This window comes from Giraffa tippelskirchi, chromosome 10 (assembly GCF_054371585.1).
Source record: "Giraffa tippelskirchi isolate mGirTip1 chromosome 10, T2T-mGirTip1v1.2.pri, whole genome shotgun sequence".
NCBI classification, from domain to species: Eukaryota; Metazoa; Chordata; class Mammalia; order Artiodactyla; family Giraffidae; genus Giraffa; species Giraffa tippelskirchi.
The window spans coordinates 4018500-4030527 of NC_137284.1; the positions used below are offsets into that span (position 1 = coordinate 4018500).

General features: G+C 53.6%; 1 protein-coding gene across 1 annotated transcript; it reads left to right on the forward strand.

The window, feature by feature from the left end:
* Positions 1 to 6304: 6304 nt before the first annotated feature.
* FGF19 (fibroblast growth factor 19) lies at positions 6305 to 11513 on the forward strand. The gene is made up of 3 exons (XM_081533218.1): positions 6305 to 6716; positions 7106 to 7209; positions 9903 to 11513. Exons 1-3 carry the CDS (start codon positions 6476 to 6478, stop codon positions 10212 to 10214), a joined length of 657 nt encoding a protein of 218 aa, XP_081389344.1. The 5' UTR covers positions 6305 to 6475; the 3' UTR covers positions 10215 to 11513.
* Positions 11514 to 12028: the final 515 nt, after the last annotated feature.

The window sequence follows — 12028 nt, forward strand, 5'->3', positions numbered from 1 at the left end:
CTCAGCGTGGACAGAGCAGGGTAGTTCCCTAATTCCAGGAGAAAGTCCCCACAGCCTGTGCTGACCTAGTGGCCTCATGCTGATGGGACCCACTGGGAACAGAGTCCAGTAATTCCCCTTAAGAGAGTGGACGGGTGTGAGATATGCCTCCACGGACGTCCTCCTCTGGGTGATGTGGGTGGGGAAATTGGAAACAAGCTAAATAGACAGCAACGAGGGACGGACCACACACCCCAGGGTATCCCAGTCAGGTTTACTGGCACCGAGAGATGCTGCATGCAGAAGGCCATCTAACACCATGGGAAATGTTTACAGTAAGCCGGTAATGTGCGTGTGTGCACGCTAAGTTGCTTCAGTCCTGTCCGACTCTTTTCCACCCTGTGGACTGTAGCCCACCAGGCCTTCTGTCCATGGGATTCTCCAGGCAAGAACAGGGAGTGCGTTGCTGCGCCCTCCTCCAGGCGGACTTTCCTGATCCAGGGATCAAACCCAAGTCTCTTGGGTCCCCTGCATTGGCAGGGGGATTCTTTACCACTAGCGCCACCTAGAAGCCCAAGTTGGTAACAGTTCAGTTTCAGTTCACTTGCTCAGTCGTGTCCGACTCTGCAACCCCGTGGACTGCCGCACGCCAGGCCTCCCTGTCCATCACCAACTCCCAGAGCTTGCTCAAACTCATGTCCATCGAGTTGGTGATATCATCCAACCATCTCGTTCTCTGTCGTCCCCTTCTCCTCCTGCCTTCAATCTTTCCCAGCATCAGGGTCTTTTCCAATGAGTCAGTTCTTCGCATCAGGTAGCCAAAGTATTGGAATTTCAGCTTCAGCATCAGTCCTTCCAACAAATATTCAGGACTGATCTCCTTTAGGATGGACTGGTTGGATCTCCTTGCTGTCCAAGGGTCTCTCAAGAGTCTTCTCCAACACCACATTTCAAAAGCATCAATTCTTCAGTGCTCAGCTTTCTTTATAGTCCAACTCTCACATCTATACATGACTACTGGAAAAACCATAGCTTTGACTAGACGGAATTTTGTTGGCAAAGTAATGTCTCTGCTTTTTAATATGCTGTCTAGGTTGGTCATAACTTTTCTTCCAAGGAGCAAGCGTTTTTTAATTTCATGGCTGCAGTCACCATCTGTGGTGATTTTGGAGCCAACAAAATTAAGACACTCACTTTTTCCATTGTTTCCCCATCTATTTGCAGTGAAGTGATGGGACCAGATGCCATGATCTTAGCTTTTAGAATGTTGAGTTTTAAGCCAGCTTTTTCACTTTTCTCTTTCACTTGCAACAAGAAACTCTTCAGTTCCTCTTAGCTTTCTGCCATAAGGGTGGTGTCATCTGCACATCTGAGGTCACTGATATTTCTCCCGGCAATCTTGATTCCAGCTTGTGCTTCATCCAGCCCAGTATTTCACATGATGTACTCTGCATATAAGTTCAACAAGCAGGGTGACAATAAACAGCCTTGACGTACTCCTTTCTGATTTGGAACCAGTCTGTTGTTCCATGTCCAGTTTTAACTGTTGCTTCTTGACCTATATACAGATTTCTCAGGAGGCAGGTAAGGTGGTCTGGTATTCCCATTGCTTGAAGAATTTTCCACAGTTTGTTGTGATCCACACAGTTGGATCACAAGTTGGTAACAGGAGGATACAATTCAAATACTTTAAGGGAAAAAGAAAAAGATATGTATACACTTTCAAAAGTCTGAGAAAGAAATTCGCCCAATTAGACGTGCTGACTCAGGACGCGGTCATGATATTCCAGGTTTCAAAAGTTTCCTTTGTGCTTTCCTGTGTTTTCCAAATTTTCTACCAGGAACAAGGCCTATTTTTGCAATGAAAATGTTAAATATCAACTATATTGAGGCTTAATTTAAAACAAGATGTCACCTAGTTTGGACAAACGTCATTGCCTGTCCCGTCGTTCCAGAAGGCATCCTCTAGGCCTTTCGAGCAGATCTACCTCCTCTCCTGCCTCGGGCAACCACAGCCAGGTTTGTCGCTGTAGGTTAGATTGGTCTTTTTAGTGTTATCGTCACATTTTAAAATAAATAATAAGCGTGGCAAAGATAACCCGTCTGTTATACACCTTCATTTGCTAGGCGGATGCTCTGTAAATATGGAGCATTTCTTTTTCTGTTTCACAGATAAGGAAACTGAGGCTCACAGAAGACCTCCCTTTTCTGGCCTAGCGGGGAGCCCTCTTTTTAGAATAATGATCCTAACGGGAAAAATGGGCTTTAGTGAAACACAACACTTCGGGGGAAAGGATGTATGTCCCAGTGCGTGCCTGCTAAGTCGCTCAGTCAGTCGTGTCTGACTCTGCAACCCTATGAACTGTAGCCCACCAGGCTCCTCTGTCCATGGGGATTTTCTAGGGCAAGAATACTGGAGTGGGTTGCCACGCCCTCCTCCAGGGAATCTTCCCAACCCAGGGACTGAACCTAAGTCTCTTACATCTCCTGCATTGGCAGGGGGATTCTTTACCACTAGCGCCACCTGGGTAGATTCTAGCAAAAATATCAGGCTAAGACTCAGATGCCCCCTACCCCACTCAGAGTTCCAGGCTCAGGGAGGTCCGGACCTCACGGTGTGGCTTGTCCTCCTCCACCCCTATCCAAGACTTCACCGTTTTTCTGTCCCCTAAGTTCTTATTTTTTTATTGATGAAGATTTTCTTTCTCTCTCTCTTTTTTTTAACCAACACCCAGAAGTTTCTGTAATTACAAAGCACTTCTCCACCAAGGGGTGGGGGTAGGGGGTTTGGGATGAGCTCAGAGAAGTGCTTGTGTACTTAAGAAGGCATGTCGGCCATTGTAACGTAAATTTCTAACCGAAAAGTGAAAAGAAATGGGATTACTTTTTCAATGCAAAGCCTGGAAGTCAAGCTAAAAGAGGAGATCTTCTTAGCTGTTGGGATGTGGGTTTAGAAACAATGAAAACTGACCACCACCAGAAGAACAAAACCAACAAGCTCAGATGAAGGGGGGAAACCCCAGGAGAAGGGTTTAGGGCGGTTAAAAAGGGCAGCTAACATCAGACCCAGACAAAGCCGCCAAGCCAAGCCTTTCTGGCCATCTGGGCCTGAGACCCCTGGGGCCCTGCGTGGGGATGACGGGGGCGGGGGGCGATTGAACCTGGCTTGCATTGTCCACTCCACTCACCAGGGTGAGTCAGATGGCTCAGCCACCTGGACCAAATCAAACGCAGCCTGAACACTCGAAACCGGCCCCACCCAGCCCACGGGGGCTGCAGGGGGCGGGGGCTGCAGTGAGCAGCTTGGCAGCTGGTTGGTTCTCACCTCCATCAGGCTCTCACCTGGAGAGCCCACGGTGGGCGACAGCGCCCCCTGCTGACAAGCGCCGCCTTTCCTCTGCGCTTCCCCTCTTCCTCCAACCACACAGAACAGTTGTTTAGCCGCTAAGTCGTTTCCAACGCTTTGCGACCCCATGGGCTGCAGCACGCAAGGCTCCCTGTCCTTCACTCTCTCCTGGAGTTTGCTTAGATTCATGCCCACTGAGTCGGTGATGCTGTCTAACCATCTCATTCTTTGTCGCCCCCTTCTCCTCTTGCCTTCAATCTTTCCCAGCATCAGGGGCTTTTCCAATGAAAAAGGCTCCAAAGTATTGGAGCTTCAGCTTCAGTGTCAGTCCTTCCAGGGGGAATTCAGGGTTGATTTCCTTTAGGATTGACACAGACCAGGGGTACCAGCAAGACAGCACAGGCGCTGGGCCCGACCACCCAGGGTGTCAACCCTCGCTGGCTGCCTGGCCAAGTCTGTAAGCCTCAGTTTCCCCACATGTAGCACGGATTAATCACCGAAACTTGCAGAGCACTGCTCTGACCACGACATTCCACGTACGCAGCAGCCCCTGGGCAGATGGTTGTCCTTCTCTGTGAACTGTACCTGAGGCACTGTCTGTCCACTCTGCAGTGCGACTCCAGACAAAGTTGAGGCAGGCATAAGGAGGCAAGAAGCCCCAGCAGGTTCATGACCTGCCAAGGGAATGGCCAGGCGTGGTCCGAGCTCCCAAGGGTCTGACCCTGGGACCCTCGCCCCTTTTAGGAGGCCACACAGCCTCCCTGAAATGCAGCTTGACCTAGATTTACAAGCCTGACAGCCTGGGTTCACCACTTACATACTGTGCAACCTTGGGTCACTCTGGCACTCTGACCTGGGCAGCCCCAGGTCACTCTGGGGTCCCCATCTGTTCACTGGCATCACCGACTCGATGGACACGAGTTTGAGTAAACTCGGGCAGTTAGTGATGGACAGGGAGGCCTGGTGAGCTGCAGTCCATGGGGTCGCAAAAAGCCAGACATGACCGAGCGACTAAACTGAACTGAACTGTTCACTGGGGGAGGGCAGAAGATGCTCAGAGCAGGGCCTGGGTGCAGGGAGCTGCCCAGGGCTCTCCCAGCTTCCTCAGCTCCTGGATGGGGGACAAGGGGGCTGGGGGGGCAGGCCTCTCTCCGCCCACTGTGGCCTTAGGAGGGGCAGCAGAGCCGTTGGGGGTGGAACCAGAGGCCGACCCCTCCTCTCCCAGCCCAATTTGGGGCACGGCCCCCAGTGCACCCTCTGCCAACCTCCTCAATGCCCTGCATTTATCCAGGGTCTTTAAACCGAAAGCTGCAGGGGAGGGTAATTAAGTTTAATAGGAGCCGCTGTCGATTTAAAGCTACAGGGGGGAAGTAATTAGATTTAACAGAAGCCACGGCTTTCTGAACCAAGACACTCAGCGTGGGGGTCCCTGGCCCATAAAGCTTTCGAGATGATGTCTTTTTTTGTAAAGACTTTCCTGGTGACATTTTCTGTGCGCTCCGTCATTAACGCCAGTCACCGGCTGGGGTAAGAATGTGGTCTTTACTCATTGAAATTCATCAGGCCTGGCATGGCTTTCTCTCCCTGTCTCCACTGCGGGCCCTCCCCCGGCGCCCCTGGGCTCAGCCAGCATGGCTTTTCCCCAAAATCAGCCTCCTGGAGCCCCACATCCCAGAGTCGGGGGGCAGGTGGTTGGAGGAATAATGAGAAAGAACCAGTGTTGAGCCAAAGCCCCCTAGAAGGACCCCTCTCTTTCCTGCAGGAGCGTTCTCCGGATGTGGTCTCCTTTTTCCGAGCCTCATCAAAAAAGCCATCCGGTTTGCGGGGGGCGGGGGGGGGAGCCACTTCACTGGGTGGCCCCAGTTTTCCCAACTGGTGCCTCTCCCTGCCCCCCAGCCCCCAGCCCCCCGCAAGCAGCGCCCTCCACTGCTGCCCTGCCCCTCCCCACCAGGTAAGGTGCCCCCGCTGTTCCTGTCCACCCCCCACCCCCGCCCGCGAACAGCGCGCCCAGCGCCTGGAGAAGCTCCCAGGGACCCGAGGACAGCACCGACGATGACAGACACAGCGAAAACAGAGGCGCCTCCTGCGCCACGCGCCCTGGAAAGTCAGTTTCCCAGCCTGCAGCTTGCAAGCCCACCCTGCCCCCCGGAATGCGCCCTCCCCGCAGGCTCCGGGTCCAGGGACGGCCGCGCGCCGGGCCGGGCCGACAACCCGGGCTGAAGCGCCATCTAGCGCTCGCCCGCGCGACCCTATTGTTCCTCCAAGAGCCCAGGTCGCGCCTGGCCCCAAGCCGGGGGACAAAGTACTGGCGTGAAACGGGGGGCCGGGCAGGCATCTCGAGAACACAAAGCCGGAGAACGTGAGAGGCTCTGAGCTGCAAGGGAAATAAATTCCAGCGAACCGCTCTGCCGGTTTCCAGTGAGACCCCCGGGGCTCTGAGCGCTGGGATCGTGGCGGGGGCGAGTGGATGTGGACTATAGGGAAGGGGGCCCCAAAGCCGAGGCGGGGTTTTTCCCACCGGGAGTGAAGGATGCAAAGCTCAGTGTCCCCCACCCCGGTCTTTGATGTCGGGACCCCCGCTCCGCGCAGCCCCGGCTAGCGCCCTGCGACGAGCGCATTCCCGGGGCGGCGGGGGTTGAAACCAAAGGCATGGGCGGGGGTGGGGGTGGGGTGGGCTCCATCGTCTCCTTAATTTCTTTACAAAATCAAGTTCGCCCAGACGGGAGCGACCTGGCCTCGCCTCCGCGCTGCCGGGAGGAGCTCCCCTCAAGTCTCCGGCGAAGGAGGGCCCCCTTCTCTTCCAGATCTGGGCGGCCTGGGCGGGGTCACCCGGGCGGGGCCCAGGGAGAGTCTGGGTCGGGGGGCGGGGTGTGAGTGGGTGTGTGCGAGAGGCGGAGGGCTGATGCAATCCCGATAAGCGCTCCGCGTCGCGGGCAGACGCGCTATATAAGGTCGCCGGCCGCCAGCCGCCGCGCCGTCGGAGCTGGAGAGGTGCCCAGGTTCCCGGAGCGTGCAGCGGTCTCCTGGCTCGAGGGCACGGCCACCCCGCCTCCGCACGCTCCGTCCCGCAGGGCCTCGGGGCCACCGCCCAGCCTCCCGCACCCTAACCGCCCGGTCTGCGCGCAGAGCTCCGAGCCCGAGGGAGGTGCCATGCGGAGCGCTCGGAGCCGGTGCGCCGTGGCCCGCGCCCTGGTCCTGGCCGGCCTCTGGCTGGCAGCAGCCGGGCGCCCCCTGGCCTTCTCGGATGCGGGGCCGCATGTGCACTACGGCTGGGGCGAGTCGGTCCGCCTGCGGCACCTGTACACCGCGGGCCCGCAGGGCCTCTACAGCTGCTTTCTGCGCATCCATTCCGACGGCGCCGTGGACTGCGCGCCGGTCCAGAGCGCGCACAGTGAGTGCCCGCCGGGCCCCCGCCCGTCACAGTGCCCCTTCCTCCCTTTGCCTCCCTCTCGCTCCCGGAACCCCGGCTCTTGGCGCTTAGCGATCTACTCCCTCCCCGACCCTCCGACAGCGGGAGGCGCTGGGGGAGGCGGGGGAAATGGGTGCGTGGACCTACTGCACCTCCGCGCTCCCCTCCCCTTCCCCCACTTCGGCTTCTGCGGACCCCCCCATTCCGGGAACTCCAGGTCTTGGCACCTGGGCGTTCCACTCCCATCCCGGGCCCCAGACACGGAGAGGGGCTGAGGGGGTGGGGAGGACGGGCCTGTACACCCACCAGCCATTTGCACGGGTGTGGGCCCGCGGGTCCCGGTTGCAGTTTTCTGCTGTTTTCCCGCCCAGGTTTGATGGAGATCAGGGCGGTCGCTCTGAGCACCGTGGCCATCAAGGGCGAGCGCAGCGTGCTGTACCTCTGCATGGACGCCGACGGCAAGATGCAAGGGCTGGTAGGTGTCTCGGTCCTGCCGGACGCGCGGGGGCGCGGGCCTGCGAGGCAGGGGGTCGCGCAGAGTTAGGTTCAGAGTTTCCTTGTTTGCTCTGTTCGGGCCGGCGTGGAGCTCGGAGGGGAAGGCGGCGAGGGCCGGATTACTCTTCTGTCCGACTTTCTGATTTGTAAATTTATGGAGAACGGGTGAGGCCCGCCTTTGCATTCCGCTTAACTAGAAGCAGGTCCATTCGGACGGAGGAAATTGGCGCTTAGATATTAAACGCGGAACCCACTGTGGGCATTTTCGGTTTTGGCCTGTGCGCGCGTGGCGCTCGCCTTCCCCCTCCCTCCTTGCAGTAGTTTTTAAAAAAGTGGTGGGTGGAGGAAAGAAAGAAAAACTTGGATTATTTTTTTAAGTCAGAAAAAACATTACATTTGGGATTGAAGAGACTTTTTAAAATTAATTTTTATCCACTAAAAAAATTGATTATTTTGCAGCCGCGTTGGGGTCCTATTTTCGTGACCGCACTCATTTTCCTGTCGGGCTCACCTGTAGGCAGAGGCCTCTTTGGGTGGGGGTGGGAGGGCAGGCCCAGGTAGCCAGAGACGTCTGGGGGGCAGGAAGTGTGCAGATGCCGGCTCTCTGGTCGCCGGAACAAAGGCTGAGAGTTCAAAGGGAACCTGAGCCCCCCGGGCGCTCAGCGGAGTCTGTGTGAGGTCCCGGCCTGGCGCAGGGCCTCAGTGCAGCCTTGCTGGGCCGGGGGCTCCGATGGAGGGCCAGGGGCAAGGGGGGGCGAGCAGGGGGAGGGGAGGGGACCGGCCCTCCAGGGATGCCCTCCTTTCCGCAGCTCAGATCTCTTTAGTGTCTCAGTGTTTTTTGTGGCTCTGGTGCCCCTTTATTCTGTTTATCCAGAGATAAATAAACCTGTCTCAGGTTTTATGGCATCCTGCGTGCAAGGACAAGAAAGGAGGCAAAGAAAGCTGATACCCAAAGCCACTCCGAGCCCTGCAGTTGCAACGTCTGTGATGTTTAGTTAAGGGTGGTGGGGGCTCCAGTGTCAGAGCCCCCCACAGGGGCAGCTGGGTCTAGCCCATCATCATTCTAATCCAAACTGAGGGTCCCTTCAACTAAACTCCCGTTCCGCCTCTAGGTCCTGTGATCACAATTTAGCAAAACTTGAAGATTAAAAAAATAAACAATTCCACATCCTCCCAGAAACTTGAAATTATTTCACTCTCTCTTTGGCAAATGAGATGTCAGTTTCTCCCAAAGAAACAGCAGGGTGAAATAGTCACTCTCTTTGATTTTAATTCCCTTGTTTATCAATTTGCATTTCTCCCCTCGGTCTGGTGGCCTTATTCCTTGCACGGGAGCTGGGCACATTGCTTCATTGGATGCAGACCTTATCAGGGCCTTATCTAAGCACAGTGCTCACCCACCTGCAGTGAAGCGACCTTTGTCGGCTTGGGCAGGAATGAGGCCAGGTGCTTCCCAGCGCAGTTTATGGCCTGGCCCTCCTGGCTCCCCGCCTTTGGCTGTGCTCTTGTGCCTGAAGACAAACTGAGCCTCTGCCTTTGGGGCTCAACCAGCTCACTCTCAGTGTTCTGCCTTCCGACTTTCTGGCCACCCACGGGGTGCAGGCTTCCTCCTGGCCTGGAAGGGAGGGGGCTGCCTTTATCTCCATGATCCTGGCAGGCTGCCTGGAGGGCAGCTACTGAATAAAGGAGCCAGAGGGACTGAGGTTTCTCTTACCAGAGCTCCAGACAAAAAGGCTCAGCACCACAGTCATTTGGGTCTACATGGGAAATAGATGCTTTCATCTGGGCTCCAGATTGGATTACTCTTGATTCTTAATTAAAAGACTGATTCTAAAAGGATAACCTAGTTAGCAGTGTTTCCCAAACCGCCTGTGGAATACAAGGGACTTTTTCATGGCAATAATTATATATTTAACATTGGGGAGGGAAGCATGCATGCCTGTCAAGGCTGTGACTTTATGGATGTTGCTCAGAACAAAACCAAGTTTAAAAAATGATGTGACTTAGTGAAAAAATAGAAAGGATCTATGTGAGCTATATAGAGATATTGAGAATATACATAGAACACATGAAATATACCTGAAGTATGTGTGTATAGTTGAAGGCTATAAAGTATAGAGGTATACAAAGTACATATATATATTTATGTCTAATATGTTGAGTATATATGTTTAATGTTACACATGTATTTTATGTGACATATTACTATTTACATGTTAATTCAATGTGATGTGTATTTAATGAGTGTATTAATATATAACAAAGCTTTCATACTAAATATATATAAATATATATAAATATATATATTTTAAGTGTGTGTTTAGTATATATGTTTAATGTCTAACACATATTTAATGTTACATAATTTATGTAAATATGTATACATATATGTATTTGTAACATTTATATGTTAGTATGTAATATCTAATGGGTATATTAATATAACACATGCTTTGCATTTTATGTATGTGTATATATAACATCATACTAAATATATATGTGTTTATATATGTACTTTATACACCGCTGTGCTTTATAAACTTGCACACATACTTGGCTGATGGCATGGGCGTTAGCCAATGGCGTGGACGCCTGCTCTCCCCGCTGCCTCTGCTGGTGTTCCAGCCCGGTGGGCCCCCACTGAGGCTCACAGGCTGTCTCTTTGCTTTGCAGACTCAGTACTCAGCCGAGGACTGTGCTTTCGAGGAGGAGATCCGTCCTGACGGCTACAACGTGTACTGGTCCAGGAAGCACCATCTTCCAGTCTCCCTGAGTAGCTCCAGGCAGAGGCAGCTGTTCAAAAGCAGGGGCTTCCTGCCGCTGTCCCACTTCCTGCCCATGCTGTCCACCATCCCAGCCGAGCCCGACGACCTCCGGGAACCCCTGAAGCCTGATTTCTTTCTGCCCCTGAAAACAGATAGCATGGACCCTTTCGGCCTCGCCACCAAACTGGGATCAGTGAAGAGTCCCAGCTTCTATAATTAATGGAGGCTCTGTCCTCTCCCCCCGCCCTGGCCCTGGAGACCAGGACCCCAGGCCTTAGGTGCTTGCGGAGTGGGGTTTCTACAGGTATGATCCTGAGTCCAGGTTCTATGTAGCTTTAGGAGGAAACATTTAGAACTTGTACATAGACAAAGTTTTCCATGGGCCATGCCGGTTTCTAGCAGATAGACTTGTACGATCATAAAATGGTAAGCCTTCCACCCCACCCACCCAGCTGCTACCTACCCCAGCCCCTCAGCCCTGCTGGACAACTCTGTGCTGCCCTGGTTCTGCTTGAGTACCTCCACTGGCGGGGAGCTCACTGCCTCTGGCAAGGTCCTGACACCAAGCTGACCTTCTCAGCAGTTCTCTCCTCCCAACCTTTGCAGCACGAACGGCCAAAGGAAAAGCAGTCATTTTTGTAAAACTCATGGGCAGGTAATCAACTTTGTCAAACCTCAGGTAAATCTGACTCTATTGCATGGGAAAATTTTTCCAGATCTCAACTTCAAGAAGGCCCATTGGGCCTCCCCAAGCTCCTCCAGCATGGCAGTAACTGGGTACAGGCATTGCCCACCAAGCTCCAAGAGCAGGGGGAGCCCAGAGGCCCCTTCCAGCCGGGGACAAACTTGAGAACTCCCTGCTATGGCTGGCTCTGGGTTGGACAGCCTCACGGGACCCCTTGGCAACCCACCTGGGGCAGATAAGGTGGTCTACCCATCCCTCCTCTTCCCCTGCTTCTCCACCAGCGCTCTGCACGTGGCCAACACTTACCCGGGGTCAGGCTGGTCCCCTAAGGTGAACGGCCACACTGCCACCTGCTCAGAGGCATGGCCAGTCCCAGCAGCATCTTCCTTGCGCCAGTGGCCAGGGTTTCCAGGTTTCCAGGGTTGTGTGGCTTTCACTTGAGGGCCCTAAGAGAAAGAACCCTATAGGCCTCCTCCTCCCTCCAGCTCGCTCACCTCACTCTGGGGTCTGACCCCCCACCTTCCTCTCTACCCGCTGGGATGTTGACCTGAAAAGGTCAGAGCGAATCCTCTGCCTGGGGTCCTGACCCTTTCATTCCAAAGCCAGGAAAAAGGAAGATCTGAAAGCCCCAATCTCACCGATAACTTGTAAAAGCCGCATGGAGATCGAGTCCGTTTTCCAGCACTTGGTTTCCACTGTGATATTTATGAGTAATTTATTGTGTTTGATATGTACATCTCTTTATTTTCTTACTTTATTTATACCCCCAAATGGTATTTATGTATGTACACGAGGGTTTTTTTTTCTACATTAAAGCAGAATTTGTATCAAAAATTATCTGGAATATTTGTGCAGGAGAAGAGGGGAGGGGAGGAGCCTGTGTCTGTTTGTCTGCTGTGTCTGGGACTCTGATCGTTAGGGGCATGTGTTCCTGAATGTTCTAGGATGATGAACAGTGTCCCCAGCCTCTACTGACAATGTACCAGTAACACCCCCTTACCCCAGTCGTGACAGTCAAAAATGTCCAGAAGTCACTGCATTTCTCTGGAGGACAAGCACCCCCTCATTTGACTGAGAACCTCTGGCCTAAACGTACGGGATTTCTTGTGTCCAGTAACAGAGCGTGTGGCAACGTTGGTTCATGGCCCAGTGATGCCCAGGCTATTTTGTGACCCTCGTGGCGTCTCCATGGTATGGCTTTGTGCCCTCAGCATGTGTACTGTGCCTTTAGTGGAAACTTTTGTCTTCTCAAGCCAGGGACAAGGACCCATTGCTGCCTTGGCTTCTCATCTGCAAAGCCGAAGCTTTCTTAGAACTTTCCAACAGATGCCACTAGCATCCAGTGAGCC